The sequence below is a fragment of the Salvelinus namaycush genome, chromosome 2 (genome assembly GCF_016432855.1).
Source record: "Salvelinus namaycush isolate Seneca chromosome 2, SaNama_1.0, whole genome shotgun sequence".
Classification (NCBI taxonomy): Eukaryota; Metazoa; Chordata; class Actinopteri; order Salmoniformes; family Salmonidae; genus Salvelinus; species Salvelinus namaycush.
Genome location: NC_052308.1, coordinates 43776986 through 43804419, shown reverse-complemented (window position 1 = coordinate 43804419; position 27434 = coordinate 43776986). Strand labels below are relative to the sequence as shown.

Here is a 27434-nt window from a genome sequence, read left to right as displayed (position 1 = left end):
CCAGCAAAATGGACAGCAAGTTGTGCTGGCAGTAGCAGGAACAGCGGCACCTAGTGGGCAAAATCTGAAACGTTCACACAAATTTATGGTAAATAATGCAAGCGAAGTCGCGAAAGTTAGTACAAGTTTCAATGGCTAATTTCTCCAAACAGGGACAAAACATCACCAGATTCACACAGAATACATTACAAGGGATGAAGAAGCAATACTCCAAGCCGCAGCTCTATATTCCAGACAGAAAACTGATAATATATACTGGTTGTTGGGGTGGGATTGGTGTGGGGGTCTGTGGGTGGTTATTTATTGACTATTATGTAAATCCTATAAATTAAAAAGGGCCAATTTGGGTGCAATTAATTGGCTTAATTTATCAAAAATAAAATACAATTTCAACAAAGTTATGTTACAGGAATGCTGTTTCTAATTACAAAAAAGTTTTCCGAAGAATTTGACGTTGGTGGGTGTTGTGGCTTGCTGAAACGACATGTGTAACGGATGTGAAATGGCTAGCTAGTTAGCGGTGGTCCCCGCTAATAGCGTTTCAATCGGTTACGTCACTCGCTATGTGTGCATCTTGCTAGCTGTCACTCAAATGGTGAGGGGCTGAAGGTAATTGGCTGAAACACAAATTGCTAGAGGGCTGGCCCAAATTAGGGATTTCGTGGCTAATTGGGGTAAAACAGTAATTTTGCTCATAGATTACGCATGTAGAACTACACATTGACACATCCAGCCCAAAATGGAGGTTTACAAAATACTTACTAGTCCCCTGAGTTTCAAAGCAGGTCTTTAAAAAACAGCGAAATGTAACTAAATGTAATTGAAAATGTAATCTAAGTACTCCCCAAAAAGTATTATTTATCATGAGAGGGCCATAAACAATAACTAGTAATACTGCACCTCACCTTTCTGGTTAACAAATGAAGTTGCTGATGTGTTATCACTTTGAAGACAAGAGCTCATGTACACAGTACAAATATAATAAAAATATGAATATAATATTATATATGATGCATTTCCTATTCAACAAAACTGTATGAATAAGGCTTGAAATGACGTACATGCTTTCTAAATACAGTATTATCAAATTATAAAATGACTAACTATAAGATTTCACCTTCCTTATAACTGTAAAAAAAAAACGTATTTGTATGTTTAGTGTCAGAGAAAATGTGCATATTTTCTTAAGGTCTCGCTTGATCAAAACGTCTGCCCCGATCACTGTGAACGTCTCAGAGCCCTAACTTGGCTTCCTGAACTCGTTAGGAACTCGGCTTCCTGAACTCGTTAGGAACTCGCCTTTCATCTCATATTATTCTTGTCCGTCTATGACAAACAGAAAGTGTGTTTTGTATTAATTATTTTTGAATACTGGCTATACATCAATTTCTGAATGTGGTAGATGACAAAACCACTTGCGCTACGATGTAAGGATTCCTTGCATGTTGGTGGCTGTGAATTATGGTTCAGCCAGGAGTTGATGGACAGTCGGAAGAGCGAATGAAATGATAGGAGGGACATCCCAGCTTCAAGTGGTGTCAGATTCACATCCTGCTTCACAGAGGCAAAAAAGACATACCAAAGATTTTTTTAACTAAACCAAGATAGACCACCGCCAGTCGTTTCCAATGGAAACAAAAGAGTCATAGTTGGGCAGAACAAGCAAGGAGGTGGGCAGAGCCAAGCACAAGCCAGCGAGATCCTATTTTCCTGTTCTAGCATGTATCTGCATATTTATGTTTGGGAACGCATACTCTGTGAAGTGCGCGTGTGCAATAACTAAATTTGGCAGTGCACGCACTCCTTCTAAATGACATGATTTTAAAAAAAAACTTTGGCAAAGGGTAAAGTCAGATAGACAGATAGTAGTTTTGGGAACTGAAAACTGTATTGAGATCAAATGTTTAATCGATGAGAAAACTTGCAGAATGTCAGCCAAAATCCATCTCCGTCCATCTTCTCCCAATGCTGGCCACTGGGCTTCCTCTCACTACCATATTTGGATGCTTCACATTTACACATCCGGTGAAATATCTGTCTCATTATTCTAACTGTGGACATACTCCTCTGTCCGTGAGAATCAGGGCTACCACTCAATGCAAGCCATTTCGGTGGTCTAAATCGATCTACAGCGAATATGTCAGTCCGAACCGGTACCAGAAACACGCAGGTCTTTACATCTTAAAGGTTTTAAATACGTTGTACCTTTTCATTTTAATAACAGAATTAATTAGAATATAGGCTATCGAGAGAAAAAGGGTTATGAACATTAACGAAAAATTAAAGAAAGCCATCGAAATATATATATAATTGTCTCCTTTTTAGCACCAATTGATTTAAAAACACTCTGACCTTGTAGATTATTTAGGATTAGAAAAGTGTTTATGAATCATTAAAAAAACGGTATGGAGAGCCTTTACGCACTAAATATATTGGTTAAACTAAAAATACATTGTTTGAGTCATCCTGAAAATTCACATATTCAATTGTTCAAACGATGAAATATCAGAAGGTACACCAGTGATTGGACAATAAACATCAACCATAAGCTTTACTGATCTTAGAACTGTAGGCTGATGACAACAGTTTAGTCGTGAACCGTGTCCCAGGCTCAAAAGGCTAAGTTCCATTACTAAATATGTTCCAAAATTATTGCACAATTTGTAACAAGTTGAATAGTATCCACTATAGAATAGATACAGGATAGATGAGAGAGAGAAAGAGAGAGAGATGTGAGGCATTACCATTCTGCTGATAAACAGGATGGTGTGCTCCGGGCTGCTGAATCTTCAGAGAGATAGAGAGGAAGACAGAAAACAGACATGTGAGAGATGCATTAAATGTGTGTGTGTGTGTGTGTGTGTGTGTGTGTGTGTGTGTGTGTGTGTGTGTGTGTGTGTGTGTGTGTGTGTGTGTGTGTGTGTGTGTGTGTGTGTGTGTGTGTGTGTGTGTGTGTGCGTGCATTTCATGCGTGTGGCTTCTGAATAAACATCCATGTGAGTATTTTAGCGTCTGTGTGTGAGGGACTTGTGTTTGGGATGCCCCCCCTCACCTCTCCCCCCAGCCCCCCAGAGCTGTGTCCCAGTTGGGGACTGCCCCCCAGGGCGGAGGCCGTCTCTCCCTCCATGTTCTCACTCAGCATGTCCTCAGCCTTGTCCACGATGTCTTTCAGCTGGTCAATGAACATCTCCTTCTCTATGGGCAGGATGAAGCCATTCTCCACCTACATACACATACACACAGACACAGACACAGACACAGACACAGACACAGACAGACACAGACAGACACAGACAGACACAGACAGACACAGACAGACACAGGCAGACACAGACATACACACATACACACATACACACAGACACAGACACAGACACACACAGACACACACACACAGACACAGACACACACACACACACACACACACACACACACACACACACACACACACACACACACACACAGACAGACACAATGTAACTACAAGCAATATAATAATGCCAAAACAAGAATACTGAAGAAGTGATAGCACTTTAGGAACAATCATAATGTAAGTATACCATTTCAATACTGGAAAGGTACGATTACAAGGGGATTGATAATGAACTGGATGACCGAACAGAATACTCATTTATAAGATCTTCTGCTGTAGCGCATTTGAGCTTGGTGGCCCTATTTAAATATTAAAGGATCTATTTGAAGCTCTCAAAATAGCTTTCCCCAGGACATCCCAGACAGACAGAGGACCTCTGTCTAGACCTGGGGTCAAATACTATTTGAAATCCTTCAAATCTTTTGAGCATTTGCTCTAGCCGTCCCGGAGCGCCAGATGGGCGGGCTTCGCAGTTTTGTGACTATTCTAATTCATCCATTAAGCCAGGAAAGCTCACTCAAGCACAGATAAAGAATTTGAAATGACTTCAAGTCGTTTTTTTGCACCCGGGTCTACGTCCCAAACGGCACCCTATGCCCTACATGGTGCACTACTTGGACCATAGCCCTATGGACCCTGGTCAAAAGTAGTGCACTCTAAAGGGAATAGGGTGTAATTTGGGATGCAGACGGTCTGCCAAGGTTATGACCTCACCATGTAAATGGCTATCTCCTCCGGAGCATCTCCGTCCAGGTCGAACTTGAAGGTCACCATTTTGTGATTGTGAGTCTCCAGCTGGCATTCCACCATCTTATCGCCTGTGTTGCACACCTGAGGGGAAGGAGAAATCACTTTGAATGTGAAAGTATGAATATGCATATATTTTGAATATACAGTATAAATTGTAATTTCAGTTTCAAACTTCTCCCCTTTGGGCTAATCGAATAGCTTATGAACGGCTAAAACGTTGAGCAAATCAAATCAAACTTTATTTTTCCCACGCGCCGAAAACAACAAGTGTAGACTTTACCGTGAAATGCTTACTTGCAAGCCCTTAACCAACAGTTCAGTTCAAGAAGAGTTAAGAAAATATTTACCAAGTAGACTAAAATAAAAAAGTAATTATAAAAAGTAACACAATAAGATTATTGTGCACTGGCCAGTTCGGAGCTGCGGTCCGTGTGGACGGACAGACTTACATTGAGCATGCTCAGTTTGGGCTTGTTGGTCTTCTCCTGGCGGGAGCGTGTGCGGGCCGATTTGCGGTGGTGTTTCCGGGTCTTCCCGTCCCCCTTCCCGCCACTGGCCGAGCCATCGCAGCCATCACTCATCTCCTTACCCGACGCCACGTCTGAGTTGAAGCTAAAGGCAGGGATGTGAAAGAGTTAAACAATACTTTTAACACATTCTCTCTCTCTGTCTCTCTGTGTGTCATTAAGATGGGACTCTGGTGTAGTAACTGTTAGGTTAAGGTTAAAGATATAGTTACCCTGAACCTAAGGATGGATTGCTGTCTGACCTTGTCCATAGACTGCTTACATGGCAAGGAAACCAATATGTCATTTTATAACTTGGGTGAACTATCCCTTTAAGATTTCAGTGAGAAAGTATTCACTATTGACAAGGCCAGGTGTCCACACCACGGTCACACACTACAGCCCCTATACCGTACACAGTACCCACTATAGCCATTGTTGGGGAAGAACATTTCAACAACACGAGTGAAGCTCAGAAGGTATGGCCACACACCTGTCATAGCCTGGGTAACTGTGAAACGCCATGGGTTTCTCTTGCAGTGGCTCCTGAAGGCAAAACAATGGGGTTGTTGGATTCACAAGAACATGTCACAGGGCTTAGAGTATGGCTGGGTCTCAAATGGCACTCCACTCCTTCCCTATATGGTGCACCACTTTTGACCAGCGCCTACGTAGGGAATAGAGTGCCATTTGGGACGCAGACCTGCATTTACAATATGGGCAGTGCATAGCCGACACACAAGAAAAGAGTGCACTGATGCATGTACGAGTACTGTACACAGTATGTGCTGTGCGTTGTAGTAGAGTAAGAGTTGCATCTGGACTCTCTTGGAAGTCAAGGCGCCGAGAAGAACCTTTCCAGTTGAAAAAGGTTCTACGAGGAACCCCTGTGTTTTGTGATGGGAGGGGTTCAATTTTAAACCTTTTAATAATATATTGCAAAGGTGGCAGCCTATGAGATTAGAGGCGTGGCTTGTTGGAGGTGTGACTTTCAAATCATTATTTTTGGTCACTTGTTAGCGTCGTCATTCCTGTTTATCGTGTTAAGTTTGTACACTGCAAATTAAAATGTTCCTTGAATATTCATGCATATTATATTCTAATATAATATTCATCACATTAACATTGCTGATTAGATTTACTCTAACGGGTAGCCGTTACGATCGATCGTAAAGCCATGCCTCCACTCCAGGGTTCCTCCAGGAACCCGTTGCTACATTGAACCATTAAAGGTTCCTCCAAGAATCCCTCAAGAAACGGAAGATGCAAATATGAACCATTAACTAGCAACGGTTCCTTGAGGAACTCCATGGTTCCTCGAGTCACCACTAATTCTCAGAGTGTACTGTACTGTAGAAACGGTTGATAACTGTGTGGTGAATAGCTACCTCTTGGCTGGTCTCAGGTTGGTAAGAGGTGGACATAGATGCAGTGTCCAGGTTCTGCTGAGTCGTGGACAAGCTGAAACCGTCAGGCACTGGGGCTGCTATCTGGATGCCAGCGGGCTTCAGGGCTGCAGCTGGAACCGGATCCAGGCGTGGGACCCGGGCTGGGCTCTCAGGGACAGTCTGGTCAGATCCGGCTGCAGCAGCAGGTTCGGGGTCCACCACCTCGGCCCTCCAGGGTGGGGAGAGGATGGCAGGCTGGACGGGGTGGAGCGGAGCAGGGGCCGACACCTGAGCCTCTCCATGGGGGTCCTGAGGGGCACCAGACTGGACCTGGAAGGAGGAATGACTCAGGTATTACAGAACCTTCTTTGCCACTGCTGCTAAAGACACAGTACAACCTACTTGTTTATCCAAATGTATGTTATGTGCTGTGCTACAGTTACTATCCATATTCCAACATAGTCAAAATGTAAAGCCAACGTATTTGGAAGGTTTTGTAAAGCCAGCTTACAGTGCATTAGGAAAGTATTCAGACCTTTTTCCAAATGTTATGTTACAACCTTGTTCTAAAATGTATTAAATACATACAAATCCTCATCAATCTACACACAATACCCCACAATTCTAAAGCAAAATCAGTTTTTTAGACATGTATTAAACATTTAAAATAAAAAACAGATACCTTATTACATAAGTATTCAGACCCTTTGCTACGAGACTCCTTGAGATGTTTCTACAACTTGATTGGAGTCGGTGAAGAGGGTCTTGGTCAGGGAGGTGACCAAGAACCCGATTGTCACTCTGATAACCTTCCAGAAGGACAACCATCTCTGCTGCACTCCACCAATCAAGCCTTTATGGTAGAGTGGCCAGACAGAAGCCATTCCTCAGTAAAAGGCACATGACAGCCCACTTGCAGTTTGCCAAAAGGCACCTAAAGGACTCTCAGACCATGGTCTGATGAAATCAAGATTGAACTCTTTGGCCTGAATGCCAGGTGACAAGTCTGGAGGAAATCTGGCACCATCCCTATGGTGAAGCATGGTGGTGGCAGCATCATGCTGTGGGGATGTTTTTCAGCGGCAGGGACTGGGAGACTAGTCAGGACTGAGGAAAAGATGAACGGAGCAAAGTGCAGAGAGATCCTTGATGAAAAACTGCTCCAGAGCGCTCAGACTGGGGCGAAGGGTCACCTTCCAACAGGAGAAACGCCCTAAGCACACAGCCAAGACAACGCAGGCGTGGCTTCGGGACAAGTTTCTGAATGTCCTTGAGTGGCTCAGCCAGAGCCTGGACTTGAACCTGATCGACCATCTCTGGAGAGATCTGAAAATAGCTGTGCAGCGACACTCCCCCTCCAACCTGTTGGCATGACAGGGTAGTGCAAAAAAATAAATAAATGGAAATAGCTAAATAAACAGAGCAACATAATGAGAACGTAATAAACACACAGCTTTAATCTCTATGTTTCTCCAAAGATATCAGTTTAGATTAGGAGTGAACACAACTCCTGATCTTTATCCATTACTTAAAGGCCCAATCCATAAATGATGTGTCCCCAGCGGTAGCAAAACAAAGTACAAACACAATCGACCAGAAAAAAAACAAAAAAAAAACAAGTTGTTTGATTTTCACCATTGAGTGCACCCGGTTCCTTAGCTGTCAGTCCTCCAGGGCACTTTTCTTACTGGTTACACTCATTACGTATTACTTGCTTATGGATTGTGCCTCTACAGTTATGATCAAATATACATGATAGATCTGTTTTGCATAAACGCCATGAGTCTGTCAAGCGAGAATCTACACATTATGGAGAAACAACCCCTCTGTGAGCAAGTAGTGCAATCTAAAGTGAATTGTTTGTGGCAAAGAGTTAAATATAACTGCCAGGAGTACACAATCGTTTAATTACATTTTTGTATTGGGTGTATCTACTGACAGCCTGTATAGTTCCAGGAAAGATACATCCGTTGTTTTGTTTATTTTCTTTACTCTGACTGCAAACACACTGGATGCTTCAGAGGCCATTGAAGACATCAAAACCATGAAATAACACATTAGGAATCATGTAGAAACCAAAAAAAGTGTTAACCAAATCAAAATATATTTTATATTCTTCAAAATAGCCACCCTTTGCCTTGATGAAAGCTTTGCACACTCTTGGCATTCTCTCAACCAACTTCACCTGGAATGCTTTTCCAACCGTCTTGGAGTTCCCACATACGCAGAGCACTTGTTGGCTGCTTTTCCTTCACTCTGCAGTACAACTCATTCCAAACCATTTCAATTGGGTTGAGGTCAGGTGATTGTGGAGGCCAGGTCATCTGATGCAGCACTCCATCACTCTCCTTCTTGGTCAAATAGCCCTTACACAGCCTGGAGGTGGGTTGGGTCATTGTCCTGTTGAAAAACAAATGATAGTCCCACAAACCAGATGGAATGGCGTATCGCTGCAGAATGCTGTGGTAGCCATGCTGGTTAAGTGTGCCATGAATTCTAAATAAATCACAGACAGTGTCACCAGCAAAGCACCCCCACACCATCAAACCTCCTCCATACTTCACGGTGGGAATAACACATGTGGAGATCATCCTTTCACCTACCCTGCGTCTCCAAAAATCTCTAATTTGGACTCATCAGACCATAGGACAGATTTCCACCAGTCTAATGTCCATTGCTCGTGTTTATTGGCCCAAGCAAGTCTCTTCTTCTTATTGGTGTCCTTTAGTAGTTGTTTCTTTGCAGCAAATCGACCATGCAGCAGTCTCCTCTGAACAGTTGATGTTGAGATGTGCCTGTTACTTGAACTCGTTGAAGCATTTATTTGGGCTGCAGAGTCTGGTAACTCTAATGAACTTATTATCCTCTGCAGCAGAGGTAACTCTGGGTCTTCCTTTCCTGTGGCAGTCCTCATGAGAGCCAGTTTAATCGTAGCGCTTGATGGTTTTTACGACTGCACTTGAAGAAACTTTCAAAGTTCTTGAAATTTTCCAGATTGACTGACCTTCAGGTCATAAAGTAATGATGGACTGTCGTTTCTCTGCTTATTTGAGCTGTTCTTGCCATAATATGGACTTGTTCTTTTACCAAATAGGGCTATCTTCTGTATACCCCCTACCTTGTCACAACAGAACGAATTGGCTCAAACACATTAAGAAAGAAAGAAATACCACAAATTAACTTTTAACAAGGCACACCTGTTAATTGAAATGCATTCCAGGTGACTACCTCATGAAGCTGGTTGAGAGAATGCCAAAAGTGTGCAAAGCTGTCATCAAGGCAAAGGGTGGCTACTTTGAAGAACCTCAAATTTAAAATATATTTTGATTTGATTTAACACGTTTTTTGTTACTGCATGATTCCTTATGTGTTCTCATAGTTTTGATGTTTCACTACTATTCTACAATGTAGAAAACAGTAAAAATGAAGAAAAACCCTGGAATTAATATGTGTCTCCAAACTTTTGACTGGTACTCCAAGTATAAACACCCCTATGCTATGAAATTCCAAACTGAGCTCAGGTGCATCCAATTTGCTTTTATCATCTTTGAGATGTCATTACAACTTGATTGGTGTCTACCTGTGGACAATTTAATTGCTTGGCCATGACTTAGAAAGAAACACACCTGACCAAACTGAGCAACTGGGCAAGAAGGACCTTGGTGAGGGAAGTGATCAAGAACCCAATGACCACTCTGGCAGAACTACAGAGTTCCTTGGCTGAGATGGGAGAACCTGCTGGAAGGACAATGGTCAATACAGCACTTCACCAATTTGGGCTTTATGGGAGAGTGGCCAGACGGAAGCCATTCCTGAGAAAAAGGCACATGACAGCATGCCTGAAGTTTGCAAAAAGGCATGTGAAAGACTCTGAGATAATAAGGCAAACGATTCTGTGGTCTGATGAGACAAAAACTGAACTCTTTGGCTTGAATGCAAAGCGCTATGTCTGGAGAAAACCAGGCACAGCCCATCATCCGTCTAACACCATCCCTACTGTGAAGCGTGGTGGTGAAGCATCATGAAATGGGGATGCTTTTCAGTGGCAGGGACTGGGAGACTGGTAAGGATAGAGGGGACAATGAATGGAGACCAATACAGGCAAATTAGAACCTGCATCAGGGCACAAACAACCTCAGACTGGGGTGAAGATTTACGTTCCAAAAGGACAATGACCCCAAGCATACAGCCAAAGCATCGCTGGAACAAGAATGTGAAAGTCCTTGAGTGGCCCAGCCAAAGCCCAGACTTCAATCCCATTGAAAAACTGTGGGAAGACTTGAAGATTGCTGTTGAACGCTGCTCCTAATCTAACTTAACAGAGCTTGAGAAAACCTGCAAGAAAGAACGGGAGAAAATCCCCAAATCCAGATACGCAAAGCTGATAGACATACCCAAGACGACTCAAAGCTGTAGTCGCCACCAAAGGTGCTTCTACAAAGTACTGACACAGGGTTGTGAATGCTTATGTACATGAGATATTTCTGTATTTCATTATATATATTGTTTGGACTTTGTCATTTTTGGGATATTCTGTATAGATGGGTGGGGAAAATGTATATTTAATCCATTTTGAATTCAGGCTGTAACAACACAATTTGGAATAAGTCAAGGGGTATGAATACGTTCTAAAGGCACTGCATCTGGAGGACGATTTAAATCACGCTACAGAATGTTTTTATTGAATTTCTCACTGGGGGTAATGGACCACCATCTCTCTCATTACGCTCATCTACTATGGAGGTTGGCGAGAGAACAATAACAAAACCAGCTGACATTGCCAATCATTTTGCTGATTTTAAAAAACATTTTTTTACAAAGAAAACAAATGTACTGAGAGATCATGTAAACATCCATTCTTCCAAACAAGCTATTGTCCAATGAAATGATGATCATATCATGAGCTAAAAATCTGCTGGTGTCAGTAGAGGTGTTAAACCTATTGAAGTCATTACCCAATGGTAAATCTACAGGTTATGATCTTAGACAATTTTACACTTCGGTATGCTGCTCCCCAGATTGCAGCTCCACTGAAATACATATCTAATTGGTCACTGGAAAAGGGACAATTTCCAAATGTACTGAAGCACGCGAAGCTGTGTCCGTACCTGAAACTCAAGGTACTATATTTGCAGATTATACTACAATCTACACATCAAGACTATCTGTTCAACAGGTACAGCGAGCTCTACATGTAGATCAGGGAAATATCAGGGAGTGGGTCTGCCGGGAATAAACGTGTTATGAACGCTAAGAAAAACAATTGTTATGTTGGTCTGGAAAAAGCAGACACCAAATGGGATGCGATTAAGCATGGTGGGAGTACAACTTAAGGAAGTGGAAACCAAACGACTAGGGGTACAGCTAGACAACTGCTTGTCATTGTTGTCTCAAATAACTAATCTATGTAAGAAAATAATTAGAACTGCATGCATGGTCAGAAGGATAGCAAAAATATTTACAGGGAAAGATTCTTAAGCAAACAACCCAAGCATTAATATTGAGAGTCAGGTGATCTACTGTTCTGTGGTGTGGGGAAATGCAACAGCAAGTGACATTAGGAGGCTGCAGAATGCAAAGAAAAATGCAGCAAGTTCTGAGGTGGGGATACGATTCCTTTGTTGTAGTTATGCACAATGCTCTTGGGTGGTCATCAATTAGTAAGATAATACAAAATAAAAAGAAATGCTTATTTTGTTTCAGAGTACACCATTTAAAAATGGCCGAACTGCATTCACAGCAGAGTTCAGTTGGTAAGTCAATTCTAGGAATAGATTGTCCACCATCTATGTGTTATCCCGGCAGAGAAGGTATACTGGCAAATTAACGTTTTGTTTCAGAGCAATGAAGAATTGGAATAATTTATCTGAGCAAACTAGAAACCTTTCAATATATATTCTGATTCTGACGAAGGCCATTGCAGGCCGAAACATTAATCTTTTAACCTTGAAAAAAATAATAATATTAATAATTTTATGGTGAGCGAGTGTTGCACCTTTTCCTTTTAAAAATATAAATTCAAACAATAGTTTAGAACCAGTTGAACATAATCATTTGGAAGGTTGTACAGGACTAGGGCAGATGAAGGAACCAAGCTATCTTTTCAGACTGTCAGAGTACTTATCATCAGGATTTTTTTTTACATATATTAACTTTGTATACATTATGTTTTTCTTACCTGTCAATGTATTACGTCTGTTGTTTGTAACAGTGTGTTCTATGTGAACATGTGATTGTATTATAAATTGTACTTAAATGTTTAAGGACTTAGTCTGAACAAGGTCTTAAAGAGATTTAATGAAATCCCTGAAAAATCTAGCAAATCTACTGCCCACCTGTGTGCTGATCTGCAGTGGCTGGAGAGGGGGCGTGGCCTGGGAAGGCTGCTGTAGAGGGGTAGAAGCATTGCTGCCCAGGCAGGCAGCTGATTGGGCAAGACTGATGGTGATGTCATAGCACTGCTGAGGTAGAGGCTGGCTGGCAGACAACTGTGGTAGGGAGAGAGAGAGAGAGAGAGGAGGACAGGCAGGGTGAGTAAAAATCATGACGAAGTTAATTGAACATCTATATCTGTCCTGTTCCACAAACATAATATAGTGCCTCTCATACACTCTGCCTGTCCAGTCACCTAGTTGCCAAACAGTCTGTCTGACTGGAACACACACCCTCGGTCACAGCGTCTGACTGGGGACACACACATAAACATACACAAAGCTCTGGGCTCACACATAGACACACACACACACAGCTGAGAACAACAAAAATCACAGCCACTATCATCTCTGCTTATTAAACAGAAGCCTGGGGACAGACAGCATCTGACTGGACGGTCAGGATTTTGTCAATGAGAGTCCAACAAACTAGCACATCTCATATTTACACTCACATTTAAATCAAAAAGTCAAATCAAACTTTATTTGTCACATGCACCGAATACAACAAGTGTAAACCTTACCGTGAAATGCTTACTTACAAGCCCTTAATTAACCAACAGTGCAGTTCAAGAAGAGTTAAGAAAATATTTACCAAATAAACTAAAGTAAAAAACAATAAAAGTAACACAATAACATAACAATTACGAGGATATATACAGGGGTTACCGGTACCGAGTCAGTGTGCGGGGGTTCAGGTTAGTTGAGGTAATTTGTACATGCAGGTAGGGGTCAGGTGAAGTGGCTACGTATAGATAATAAACAGCGAGTAGCAGCAGTGTACAGAACAAATTGGGGGGGTCAATGTAATAGTCCAGTGGCCATTTGATGAATTACTCAGCAGTCTGATGGCTTGGGGGTAGAAGCTGTTAAGGAGCCTTTTGGTCCTAGACTTGGCGCTCCGGTACCGCGTGCTGTGAGGTAGCAGAGAAAACAGTCTATGACGGGTGGCTGGAGTCTCTGACAATTTTATGGGCTTTCTTCTGACACTGCCTATTATACAGGTTCTGGATTGCAGGAAGCTTGGCCTTGGTGATGTACTGGGCCATACGCAATACCCTCTATAGCGCCTTACAGTCAGATGGCGAGCAGTTGCCATACCAGGCGGTGATGCAACCGGTCAAGATGCTCTCGATGGCACAGCTGAAGAACTTTTGGAGGATCTGGGGACACATACTAAATATTTTCAGTCTACTGAAGGGGAAAAGGTTTCATCGTGCCCTCTTCAAGACTGTCTTGGTGTGTTTGGACTAGAGGTCGACCGATTAATCGGAATGGCCGATTAATTAGGGCCGATTTCAAGTTTTCATAACAATCGGAAATCGTTATTTTTGGGCGCCGATTTTTTTTTATTTTAAATTACACCTTTATTTAATCTTTATTTAACTAGGCAAGTCAGTTAAGAACACATTCTTATTTTCAATGACGGCAGGAACCGAGGCAGAACGACAGATTTTTAACCTTGTCAGCTCGGGGGATCCAATCTTGCAACCTTACAGTTAACTAGTTCAATACTCTAACACCTGATTACATTGCACTCCACGAGGAGCCTGCCTGTTACGCGAATGCAGTAAGCGAAGTTAAGTTGCTAGCTAGCATTAAACTTATCTTATAAAAACAATCAATCAATGACTGTCATTGCTCCAATGTGTACTTAACCATAAACATCAACGCCTTTCTTAAAATCAATACACAAGTATATATTTTTAAACCTGCATATTTAGCTAACAGAAATCCAGGTTAGCAGGCAATATTAACTAGGTGAAATTGTGTCATTTCTCTTGCGTTCATTGCACGCAGAGTCAGGGTATATGCAACAGTTTGGGCCGCCTGGCTCTTTGTGAACTAATTTGCCAGAATTTTACGTAATTATGACATAACATTGAAGGTTGTGCAATGTAACAGGAATATTTAGACTCATGGATGCCACCCGTTAGATAAAATACGGAACAGAATAAACGTTTTGTTTTCGAGGTGATAGTTTCCGGATTAGTCAAAGGTATATGGTTTAGAGAGAAATAGTCGACGCGTTTTAATTCCTGTAATAACTTGCGGCTGAACTTGAAATTGGGTTCCTCCGTTATTTTACCGTTCATGTCTTCGATAGAGAATGTCTTTATCTACTTCAAATTAAGGTCTGTGTTTCGCGGAGGAGCAAACTGACAGGGGACCATGCAGACAAGCTCTGCTTTCTGCACTCTCCCTAAAACTTCTTAACTGGGAATATTGAAAACCCATGAAAGCTGGTGGTTCGTTTTAACATATGTTCTCATGTTATTTGAGACTAAATGTATTTTATTTATGTATTATATTAAGTTAAAATAAAAGTGTTCATTGTTCATTCAGTATTGTTGCAATTGTCATTATTACAAAAATGTGTGTGTGTGTAAGATATATCTATGGTGCAGGTCTACAATTTTGTTTCTGGTGTCCTTTGACAGCTCGTTGGTCTTGGCCATAGTGGAGTTTGGAGTGTAACTGTTTGAGGTTGTGGACAGGTGTCTTTTATACTGATAACAAGTTCAAACAGGTGCCATTAATATAGGTAACGAGTGGAGGACAGAAGAGCCTCTTAAAGAACAAGTTACAGGTCTGTGAGAGCCAGAAATCTTGCTTGTTTGTAGGTGACCAAATACTTATTTTCCACCATAATTTGCAAATAAATTCATTAAAAATCCTACAATGTGATTTTCTCGATTTGTTTTTCTCATTTTGTCTGTCATAGTTGAAGTGTACCTATGATGAAAATTACAGGCCTCTCTCATCTTTTTAAGTGGGAGAACTTGCACAATTGGTGGCTGACTAAATACTTTTTTGCCCCACTGTATATATTTAAATACTTTTTATATATTTTTTATTTTAAATCGCCTGATTAATCGGTATCCGCTTTTTTTGTCCTCCAATAATCTGTATCGGTATCGGCGTTGAAAAATCATAATCGGTCGACCTCTAGTTTGGACCATGAAAGATCGTTGGTCATGTGGACACCAAGGAACTTGAAACTCTCGACCCGCTCCACTACAGCCCCATTGATGTTAATGGGGGCCTGTTCGGCCCACCTTTTCCTGTAGTTCACGATCAGCTCCTTTGTCTTGCTCACATTGAGGGAGAGGTTGTTGTGCTGGCACCAAGCTGCCAGTTCTCTGACCTCCTCCCTATAGGCTGTCTCATCGTTGTCAGTGATCAGGCCTACCACTGTTGTATCGTCAGCAAACTTAATGATGGTGTTGGAGTCGTGTTTGGCCACGCAGTCGTGGGCGAACAGGGAGTACAGGATCCAGTTGCAGAGGGAGGTGTTTAGTCCCAGGGTCCTTAGCTGAGTGATGAGCTTCGTGGGCACTATGGTGTTGAATGCTGAGCTGTAGTCAATGAACAGCATTCTCACATAGGTGTTCCTTTTGTCCAGGTGGGAAAGCGCAGTATGATTGAGATTGCGTCATCTGTGAATCTGTTGGGGCGTTATGCGAATTGGAGTGGGTCTAGGGTATCCGGAGGATGCTGTTGATGTGAGCCCTAACCAGCCTTTCAAAGCACTTCATGGCTACCGTTGTGAGTGCTACGGGGCGGAAATCCTTTAGGCAGGTTACCTTCACTTCCTTTGGTCTGCTTGAAACATGTAGGTATTACAGACTCAGTCAGGGAGAGGTTGAAAATGTCAATGAAGACACTTTCCAGTTGGTCAGCGCGTGCGTTGAGTACACGTCCTGGTAATCCATCTGGCCCTGTGGCCTTGTGAATGTTGACCTGTTTAAAGGTCCTGCTCACATCGACTACCGAGAGCGTTATCACACAGTCATCCAGAACATCTGGTGCTCTCGTGCATGCTTCAGTGTTGCTTGCCTCGAAGCGAGCATAAAAGACATTTAGCTCGTCTGATAGGCTCGCGTCACTGGGCAGCTCGCGTCTGGGTTTCCCTTTGTAGTCCGTAATATTTTTCAAGCCCTGCCACATCCGACGAGCGTCAGAGCCAGTGTAGTAGGATTCAATCTTAATCCTGTATTGATGCTTTGCTTGTTTGATGGTTCGTCTGAGGGCATAGCAGGATTTCTTAAAGGCGTCCGGATTAGTATCCCGCTCCTTGAAAGCGGCAGCTCTAGCCTTTAGCTTGATACAAATGTTGCCTGTAATCCATGGCTTCTGGTTGGGATATGTACGTACGGTCACTGTGGGGACAACGTCGTCGATGCACTTATTGATGAAGCCGATAACTGAGGTGGTATACTCCTCAATGCCATTGGATGAATCCCGGAACATATTCCAGTCTGTGGTAGCAAAACAGTCCTGTAGCGTAGCATCCGCGTCATCTGACCACTTCCGTATTGAGTGATTCACTGGTACTTCCTGCTTTAGTTTTTGCTTGTAAGCAGGAATCAGGAGCCAAATGGAGGGCAGGGGAGAGCTTTGTATGCATCTCTATGTGTGGAGTAAAGGCATGTGACATGCTGGTAAAAATTTGGTAAAACTGATTTAAGTTTGCATGCATTAAAGTCCCCGGCAACTAGGAGCGCTGCATCTGGGTGAGCATTTTCTTGTTTGCTTATGGCCTTATAGAGTTGGTTGAGTGGTTGAGCCGCGACTCGGTGAAACATAAGATATTACAGTTCTTAATAGCCTGTTGGTAGGATAATCGTAAGTCATCAATATTATTTTCCAATGATTGCATGATAGCAAGTAGAACTGTTGGCAGTGGGAGTTTACTCGCTCGCCTACGGATTCTCAAAAGGCAGCCCGATCTGCGTCCTCTTTTCCTCCGTCTTTTCTTCTTGCAAATGACGGGGATCTGGGCCTGTTCCCGGGAGAGCAGTATATCTTTCTCGTCGGACTCGTTAAAGGAAAAAGCTTTTTCCAGTGAGTAATCCCAGTTCTGATGTTATTTTCGGTCATAAGAGACGGTAGCAGCAACAGTATGTACAAAACAAAACAAAACAAACAAAAAACGAACAAAATAGCACAATTGGTTACGGGCATGTACAACGACGCCATCTTAACACCCAAGTGTTAGATTCAGAACAGATCCTTACCTCGTGGCTAGGCTGGGCTGTAACAGCAGGCTGCGCCTGTGCCTGTACAGTGGTGAGAGGGGCAGCAGCTGGGAAGCTCTGTGGGGCCGTGGGGCCGTTCTGATGTATCGGAGGCCCTGGGGTGGCTGGAGCAGAGGCTGGCTGAGCCTGGGCCTGGGCCTGGATCCACCCTGCACTGGGCTGGAACACACAGGGGAAAATGCAGTTTATGACAAAGATTATCAAGAACACATCATATAGAATCATCATTTTTCTTCACAGGAGCAAAGAGGGGACGAATCATTGTTGAGCAGGGTTGATATTGTTGCTGGAAACTGCCGGATAAAAGTAATTGAGGAATGGCTGCTGCAATAGTAAGGGAATCTACACAGCTGATCCATCATCCCAAAGAAGAAGTAGTAATCGAGTCATGTGGTGTTTATATGCTGAGGAGTGAACAGAGGCAGATAGAACATCACTGTTGCGCTTGAGGGTCGGTGTTATGGTCAGGAAATTACAGTAACTTTCCCAAAACTCCTAGGTTTTCCAGAAATCCCAGTTGGAAGATTTTTCAGGAGGGAATAAGCAGAAAATCCTCCAATGAGGACGTATGGAAAGCCTGGGAAATTTGGGAGTTACCGGAAATGTTGCATCCCTAGGGGTTGATTTGGGATTGGGAAGTAATGTTGCACTTGGTCATCATGGGAGGGACAGAAAGCGAAGCTCGCGGGATCTGGCAGCTTGCGAGGCTAAGAGAAAGCTGAGGTGCTGCAGCTAAGTGTGGTGTTGCTACGGCAATGGCTCAGAAGGGTCAAAGTTCAATCAAGCCGGTAGTATCCCTGACCTACCATTGAACCATTTGGTGATAGAAGCAGGGACTTTTCCAAACCCAGGCCTTGGTCAGAATGCTCAGGCACTGGAGAGGTGGGCTGGCTTTGGCTGGGCCAATAGGCCCCGCTGTCTGGGGAAGTAGGGGAGCTGGTCCCGCGAACCCTAGCCTCTCCATAGCTTTGGCTGGGCCGGTACGGGGCGTGTAGGGGTGTTGGGGAGCTTCTCCTGCGACTGACGATGTGGCTGAGACAGTGGTCGAGCAGGGAGAGATCTCCACTGGAGGAGCGGACCAATAGGGAAGGAGGCGGGGAAAGATGTGAGGGAGATGGAGGAGCCGACAGGGGGGAGGTGATTAGAGGGCGATTGAGCAGTGAGAGAAGCTGGGGGGAGACTAGGGAGGGGGTGTGTACTGATGAGCGCTGGGGGGAGGGAGGGAGGGGAGGCGTGTAAAGGTGGCCTAGAGACCCCCCAGCCTCCATCCTAGTTCTTAGTAGAAGGTCAAAACTCACACAGGCCCTGCGGGAGTGGGGTAGAGGGAGGTCTGAGGAGCGTCGTACAGGATTTGTAACCAGGATGGCAGGATGTGGGGGATTGACTGATTGATTGATTGAGTCATGGTAGGAACACTGATGGTGCTGGGACAGGTGAGGGGAGAGGACAGAATACTGAGGGGGAGGAGAGTCTAAAGTGGGGACCGTGGCTGCTGCGTGCTCCTCTGAGTTTCTGTTACCCTCCGGGCTCCGATGTGTGACCTTGTCTCGTTTGGGACAGAGGTGGCAGGGAGAACGGCACAGAGGCTTAGGGAGGGAGTGGGTCCTGCACATGTCAATCAAGGAGGTGCTTCCACGTCTAGCGCACAGATTGCTCCCACCACAACACACTGTACTCTCATTGGTCCCACAACCAACCAAGAACTCTCCTGTCATCTCTGGGGAGCGAAGAGCATTCTGGAATGCAAAGGGCTCACTGAAGTGTCGCTGCTCAGGTGGCATCGACAGGACAAAAGAAAACAGATTTTAGTTCAGTTTGTCTTTACTAAAGACAGATAATACCGAAAAGAAAACGTTAACAAGGAGCTAAAGAGACATAAAAAGGGAATGTCTGAGACTTGCAGTGAGAATACGTTTAGAATAATGAGTTTTGTAATTTGAGTTAGAGGCAATGGGGAATTTTGTATGAGAAAACTTACAGGTGGAGACTGGTAGTCCCCCTGGTGAAGCTGTGCTTTAGGTTGCTGGTAGGCCCCGTGGTGCAGCTGAGTGGTGGCTTGCTGGTAGGGTACCTGATGAAGCTGTGTGGTAGTAGCTAAGGGGTAGGCCACTTGGGGAGGCTGTGCAGTGGACTTCTGGTAGGCTCCCTGGTGCAGCTGGGCCTGGGGCTGCACAGGGGGGCTGTAGACCACCTGGGGTGTAGAGATGGGCTCTGGGATGGACTGGTATGGTGCACTGGGCTGACCGTTTTTAACATTTGACAGCACCATAAGGTCCACTGCACCATCAGCTATAATAACAGGAAACAGAGGGGAGAAAACATTATGTCAACCTGGAGGGAGACGGAGAGAAAGAGAGAGATTAAGAAAGAAACAGAGGGATGGAGAGATGAACTGTCATTCGAATTCAAAAGCTGGGCGATGACTCAGAGCTGAGTCACACCCTGCATCTCTCTCTCTCTCCCTGCATCTCTCTCTCTCTCCCTGCATCTCTCTCTCTCTCTCCCTGCATCTCTCTCTCTCTCCCTGCATATCTCTTACTCTCCCTGCATCTCTCTTACTCTCCCTGCATCTCTCTCTCTCTCTCCCTGCATCTCTCTCTCTCTCTCCCTGCATCTCTCTCTCTCTCCATCTATCTATCTACCCGTCATCTATAAGCCCTGTGGAGTTTTTCCCCCATCTGGATTAGATAATGGCGATGGAGGAGATGGCTGGCGTTTTACAATCCCCTAACCAATTGTGCTATTGTGTGTGTTTTTTCGTTATTTGTAACCTTTTTTCTATATAATGTTTCTGCCACTGTGTCTTATGACTGAAAAGAGCTTCTAGGTATCAGGACAGCGATTACTCAACCCGTACTGGAGGAACACTTTCTCTTTAATGAGTCGGATGGGAAGGATTTCTTTCAGACGCCCGACAAGGCCCACATCCCCGTCATACGCAGGAGAAAGAGACGGAGATATCGGGGACGAAGGTACGGGTGCCTTGTAAGGATCTGGCGGGGAGCGGGTAATCTCCCTTTACCATCGGTACTATTAACCAACGTACAATCAATGGAATATAAAATATATGAACTACAATCACGTATATCTTACCAACAGGAAAATAAAAAAACGTAAAATCTTATGTTTCACCGAGTCGTGGCAAAACGACGGCATGAATAACATACATCTGGCGGGTTTCAAGCTTTTTCGGCAGGATAGAACAGCGGCCTCTGGTAAGACAAGGAGTGGTGGTCTATGTATATTTGTAAACAACAGCTGGTGCATGAAATCTAAGGAAGTCTCGAGGTTTTGCTCGCCTGAGGTAGAGTATCTCATGATAAGCTGTATACCACACTATTTACCAAGATAATTTTCCTCTCTATTCTTCATAGCTATCTATTTACCACCACAAACCGATGCTAGCACTAAGACCGCACTCAATGAGCTGTATACGGCCATTAGCAAACAGAAAAAAGCTTATCCGGAGGCGGCGCTCCTAGTGGCCAGGGACTTTAATGCAGGGAAACTTAAATCCATTTTACCTCATTTCTACCAGCATGTTAAATATGCAACCAGAGGGAAAACAACTCTAGACCACCTTTACTCCACACACAGAGACACGTACAAAGCTCTCCCTGGCCCTCCATTTGGCAAATCGTACCATAATTCTATCCTCCTGATTCTTGCTTCAAAGCAAAAACTAATGCAGGAAGCACCAGTGACTCGGTCAATAAGAGAGTGGTCAGATGAAGCAGATGCTAAGCTACAGGACTGTTTTGCTAGCACAGACTGGAATATGTTCCATGATTCTTCCGATGGCATTGAGGAGTACACCACATCAGTAACAGGCTTCATCAATAAGTGTATTGATGACGTCGTCCCCACAGTGACCATACCTACATACCCAAACCAGAAGCCATGGATTACAGGCAACATCCGCACTGAGCTAAAGGGTAGAGCTGCCGCTTTCAAGGAGCGGGACTCTAACCTGGAAGCTTATAAGAAATCCCGCTATAACCTCCGACAAACCATCAAACAGGCAAAGCGTAAATACAGGACTACAATCTAATCGTACTACACCGGCTCCGACGCTCCTCGCATGTGGCAGGGCTTGCAAACTACTACAGACTACAAAGGGAAGAGATGACGCAGTGGTTTAGGGCACTGCATCGCAGTGCTAGCTGCGCCACCAGAGTCTCTGGGTTCGCGCCCAGGCTGGGCTGGGTTCGCGCCCAGGCTCTGTCGCAGCCGGCCGCAACCGGGAGGTCCGTGGGGCGACGCACAATTGGCATAGCGTCGTCCGGGTTAGGGAGGGTTAGGGAGGGTTTGGCCGGTAGGGATATCCTTGTCTCAGTATGTAAAAAAGGTAATGAAATGTAAAATGTAATGAAATGTAAAATGTAATAAAATGTATGCACTCTACTGTAAGTCGCTCTGGATAAGAGCGTCTGCTAAATGACTAAAATGTAAATGTAAATGGAAGCAAAGACGCAAGCTGCCCAGTGACACGAGCCTACCAGACGAGCTAAATTACTTCCATGCTCGCTTCGAGGCAAGTAACACTGAAACATGCATCAGAGCATCAGTTGTTCCGAACAACTGTGTGATAATGCTCTACGTAGCCAATGTGAGTAAGACCTTTAAACAGGTCAACATTCACAAGGCCGCAGGGCCAGACGGATTACAAGGACGTGTACTCCAAACATGCGCTGACCATCTGGCAAGTGTCTTCACTGAGATTTTCAACCTGTCCCTGACTGAGTCTGGAATACCAACATGTTTCAAGCAGACCACCATAGTCCCTATCCCTGTGCCCAAGAACACTAAGGTAACCTGCCTAAATGACAACCGACCCATAGCACTCACGTCTCCAGTCATGAAATGCTTTGAAATGCCGGTCATGGCTCACATCAACACCATTATCCCAGAAACCTTAGACCCACCTCAATTTGCATACCACCCAAACAGATCCACAGATGATGCAATCTCTATTGCATGCAACACTGCCCTTTCCCACCTGGACAAAAGGAACACTTATGTGAGAATGCTATTCATTGACTACAGTTTAGCGTTCAACACCATAGTGCCCTCAAAGCTAATCACTAAGCTAAGGACCCTGGGACTAAACACATCCCTCTGCAACTGGATTCTGGACTTCCTGACGGGCCGCCCCCAGGTGGTAAGGGTAGGTTACAAAACATCTGCCACGCTGATCATCAACATAGGGGCCCCTCGTTGGTGCGTGCTCAGTCCCCTCCTGTACTCCTTGTTCACTCATGACTGCATGACCAGGCACAACTCCAACACCATCATCAAGTTTGTAGATGACAACAGAGGTAGGCCTGATCACTGACAACGATGAGACAGCCTATCAGGAGGAGGTCAGAGACCTTTCTAGGGAGTTTTTCCTGACCACCGTGCTTCTACACCTGCACTGCTTTCTGTTTGGGGTTTTAGGCGGGGTTTTTGTACAGCCCTTTGTGACATCAGCTGATGTAAGAAGGGCTTTATAAATACATTTGATTTGATTTGACCTGGCCGTGTGGTGCCAGGACAACAACCTCTCCCTCAACGTGATCAAGACAAAGGAGATGATTGTGGACTAAAGGAAAAGGAGGAACGAGCACACCCCCAATCTCATCGATGGGGCTGCAGTGGAGCAGGTTGAGAGTTTCAAGTTCCTTGGTGTCCACATCACCAACAAAACACACTAAGACAGTCATCAAGAGGGCACAACAAAACCTATTCCCCCTCAGTAGACTGAAAAGATTTGGCATGGGTCCTTAGATCCTCAAAAGGTTCTACAGCTGCACCATCGAGAGCATCCTGACTGGTTGCATCACTGCCTGGTATGGCAACTGCTCAGCCTCCGACCGCAAGGCACTACAGAGGATAGAGCGTACGGCCCAGTACTTCACTGGGGCCAAGCTTCATGCCATCCAGGACCTCTATACCAGGCGGTGTCAGAGGAAGGCACTAAAAATTGTCAAAGACTCCAGCCACCCTAGTCATAGACTCTTCTCTCTGCTACCTCACGGCAAGCGATACTGGAGCACCAAGTCTAGGTCCAAAAGGCTTCTTAACAGCTTCTACCCCCAAACCATAAGACTCCTGAACAGCTAACCAAACGCCTACCCAGACCCCTTTTTTACGCTGCTGCTACTCTCTATTTATTATCTATGCATAGTCACTTTAACTCTACCTACATTCGTGGCCAAAAGTTTTGAGAATGACACAAATATTAATTTTCAAAGTCTGCTGCCTCAGTGTCTTTAGATATTTTTGTCAGATGTTACTATGGAATACTGAAGTATAATTACAAGCATTCCATAAGTGTCAAAGGCTTTTATTGACAATTACATGAAGTTGATGCAAAGAGTCAATATTTGCAGTGTTGACCCTTCTTTTTCAAGACCTCTGCAATCCGCCCTGGCATGCTGTCAATTAACTTTTGGGCCACATCCTGACTGATGGCAGCCCATTCTTGCATAATCAATGCTTGGAGTTTGTCAGAATTTGTGGGTTTTTGTTTGTCCACCCGCCTCTTTTAAGGAATGACCACAAGTTCTCAATGGGATTAAGGTCTGGGGAGTTTCCTGGCCATGGACCCAAAATATCGATGTTTTGTTCCCCGAGCCACTTAGTTATCATTTTTGCCTCATGGCAAGGTGCTCCATCATGCTGGAAAAGGCATTGTTCGTCACCAAACTGTTCCTGGATGGTTGGGAGAAGTTGCTCTCGGAGGATGTGTTGATACCATTCTTTATTCATGGCTGTGTTCTTAGGCAAAATTGTGAGTGAGCCCACTCCCTTGGCTGAGAAGCAACCCCACACATGAATGGTCTCATGATGCTTTACTGTTGGTATGACACAGGACAAATGGTAGTGCTCACCTTGTCTTCTCCGGACAAGCTTTTCCGGATGCCCCAAACAAACGGAAAGGGGATCCATCAGAGAAAATGACTACCCCAGTCCTCAGCAGTCCAATCCCTGTACCTTTTGCAGAGTATCAGTCTGTCCCTGATGTTTTTCCTGGAGAGAAGTGGCTTCTTTGCTGCCCTTCTTGACACCAGGCCATCCTCCAAAGGTCTTCGCCTCACTGTGCGTGCAGATGCACTCACACCTGCCTGCTGCCATTCCTGAGCAAGCTTTGTACTGGTGGTGCCCCGATCCCGCAGCTGAATCAACTTTAGGAGACGGTCCTGGCGCTTGCTGGACTTTATTGGGCGCCCTGAAGCCTTCTTCACAACAATTGAACCGCTCTCCTTGAAGTTCTTGATGATCCGATAAATGGTTGATTTAGGTGCAATCTTACTGACAGCTATATCCTTGCCTGTGAAGCCCTTTTTGTGCAAAGCAATGATGACAGCATGTGTTTCCTTGCAGGTAACCATGATTGACAGAGGAAGAACAATGATTCCAAGCACCACCCTCCTTTTGAAACTTCCAGTCTGTTATTCGAACTCAATCAGCATGACAGAGTGATCTCCAGCCTTGTACTCGTCAACACTCATACCTGTGTTAACGAGAGAATCACTGACATGATGCCAGCTGTTCCTTTTGTGGCAGGGCTGAAATGCAGTGGAAATGTTTTTGGGGCAATTCAGATCATTTGCATGGCAAAGAGGGACTTTGCAATTAATTGCAATTCATCTGATCACTCTTCATAAGATTCTGGAGTATATGCACATTGCCATCATACAAACTGAGGCAGCAGACTTTGTGAAAATTAATATTTGTGTCATTCTCAAAACTTTTGGCCACGACTGTACATGTACATATTACCTCAATTACCTCGACTAACCGGTGCCCCCTCACATTGACTCTGTACCGGTACCCCCTCTATATAGCCTCGCTATTGTTATTTTACTGCTGCTCTTTAATTATTTATTCATTTTAATTTTCTATTTAACACTTGTTTTTTCTTAACTTCTTAAAGCATTGTTGTTTAAGGGCTTGTAAGTAAGCATTTCACTGTAAGATAAGGTCAACACCTGTTGTATTCGGCGCATGTGACAAATACAATTTCATTACGTTGAACTGATCGGCCCTTCCTCAAGACAAGGTGATCTGCCTGTGTGTGTGTGCGTTTCAATTACTTAAAGTTTTCTTATATACACATTCATCTATGTGTTTGTTTGTTGTTTGTTTGTTGTTTGCCTCGGTCTCTCTCTTTGTGTTTAGAGGCTGCAGTCAGGTTCTTACATGTGGTCGAGGTGGCGTGGGCGGGCAGGCTGCAGATCAGGGTAAGGGGCTGGTCGGCTTCTGCCTCCTCTGGCTCTGTTGGGGCCAGTTGCGCCCCCTGTCGTGGTACCCCCATGCTGGGCACCTGCAGCAGAGTTGTTTAATGTACAGATTCGGTCAACAATAACATGAAACATTGATTCAGATAGACCAGTGGTCACCAACCACTCGGTCTTCAAATTATTCCTAGTTGATCACCAAAAATGTCTGTAGAAAAGCCAACGACATTTGTCTTGCACTGTTTGGCGGTAGGTGCACTTCGTAGGCAAAGTGTTTCCATTTTGAACCATTTCATTTGTCTGAAGGGACAAACTCTGCCTACCCGCTAGACCCGAAAAGCTAAATCAAGTGTGCCTACTGCGCAGGCCAATCAGATCGCTTAAATCACCATGCCTGCAGCTTCCTAACCCACAGCAAAGTTTGATACTAGCCTACGTGAGATTTCACAACTTTTGAAACCATGACCAGAGCGACACTGTCAAAGAATACAGCAAATAGCTGCTGTTTTTATGAGTGAATTCATGGTTAAGTTTTTATTCAGAACTGTCAACACTGTTTTTATTCCAACACTTTTACAAAACATTAAACGCGCTTCTCACTTACAGTCGCGGTACAACCAGCACCTTAGCTGCGATGAATGAGTAGCTAAGTGTATCGATAGGCCTGTGTTTTTATTATTAGCGGCTCGTCGTGTCTATTTGTTAATCAAGGAATATTTAACTTTCTCTGGCCGTAGGAACAACATGAATTTGAGGCAGAAATAATGAGGTACGACTCAAGTTTCTCCATCAGGTGGAAGACGATGTCCCCTATGGTAAGTCTCACCGGAGAAAAGTAGAGAGCAGGGGGAGTGAGAGGCGGACCCAATGCCGCTCTCTCCCTTCTCTCCGCTGAGACCTACCATCAGATTCAGGTACCATCAGTCCAGTAAAATAAAAAAGAGAATTATTCCAATGTATGCTCTTTGTGCCTCACAAGTATACAACAACTGATCTATTTTGTTATCATAGCTTGAGTTCTTAAATATAATATGGTCCGAGAAGAACAATATTGGCAGGCCAAGCATAGCCAATATGCTGCGATAATGTATTAGGCCTACTGCACAAACCTCATTCCTACAGATCTGTTTTTATTAGGTTAATGTTGCATAGGCTTACATGTTTAAAAAAAATATCTGAGTGGTACATCTCAGCTTGCATTTTGACTCTGAAAGTGATCTTGACTCAGAAAGGTTTGGTGACCAAATAAAGGGACAATTTAAACACCAACAACAACAACAAATATAGCTGGGAACAGCAATGAACGGGTTTCAGAGGATGACAGAAAGGACAAAAGATCAGTTGGATAACAAAGCAAGCACCCTCAACTATCTTCCTATCGTCCTTTTGTTAAATCAAGAATGACGCAAGTGAAGTTTGTTCTAGTGCTTTAGGTTGGTTATCTTTGAAAGCAGCAGGTTATCACTCAAAGTCATTACTTAATGTATTGAGTTTATATATATATGAGTAAGTCAAAAGTTTGGACACCTACTCATTCAAGGGTTTTTCTTTATTTTTACTATTTTCATTGTAGAGTAATAGTGAAGACATCAAAACTATGAAATAACACATATGGAATCATGTAGTATATTCTTCAAAGTAGCCACCCTTTTCCTTGATGACAGCTTTGCACACTCTTGGCATTCTCTCAACCAGCTTCATGAGGAATGCTTTTCCAAC

At 44.0% G+C, this 27434-nt stretch overlaps 1 protein-coding gene across 1 annotated transcript in view; it reads right to left on the bottom strand.

The window, feature by feature from the left end:
* Positions 1-27434, bottom strand: part of LOC120021828 (serine/threonine-protein kinase WNK2-like) — a 56430-nt gene that overhangs the window by 9114 nt on the left and 19882 nt on the right. Inside the window, exons 8-18 of the mRNA XM_038965682.1 lie at positions 25678-25801; positions 19469-19779; positions 18297-19256; positions 17470-17649; positions 12353-12505; positions 6018-6347; positions 5123-5175; positions 4573-4735; positions 4088-4204; positions 3053-3223; positions 2745-2787 (exon numbers count right to left, since the gene is read on the bottom strand). Of these exons, the coding sequence (XP_038821610.1) occupies positions 2745-2787; positions 3053-3223; positions 4088-4204; positions 4573-4735; positions 5123-5175; positions 6018-6347; positions 12353-12505; positions 17470-17649; positions 18297-19256; positions 19469-19779; positions 25678-25801 (2605 nt within the window). The remainder of the gene's footprint in view (positions 1-2744; positions 2788-3052; positions 3224-4087; positions 4205-4572; positions 4736-5122; positions 5176-6017; positions 6348-12352; positions 12506-17469; positions 17650-18296; positions 19257-19468; positions 19780-25677; positions 25802-27434) is intronic.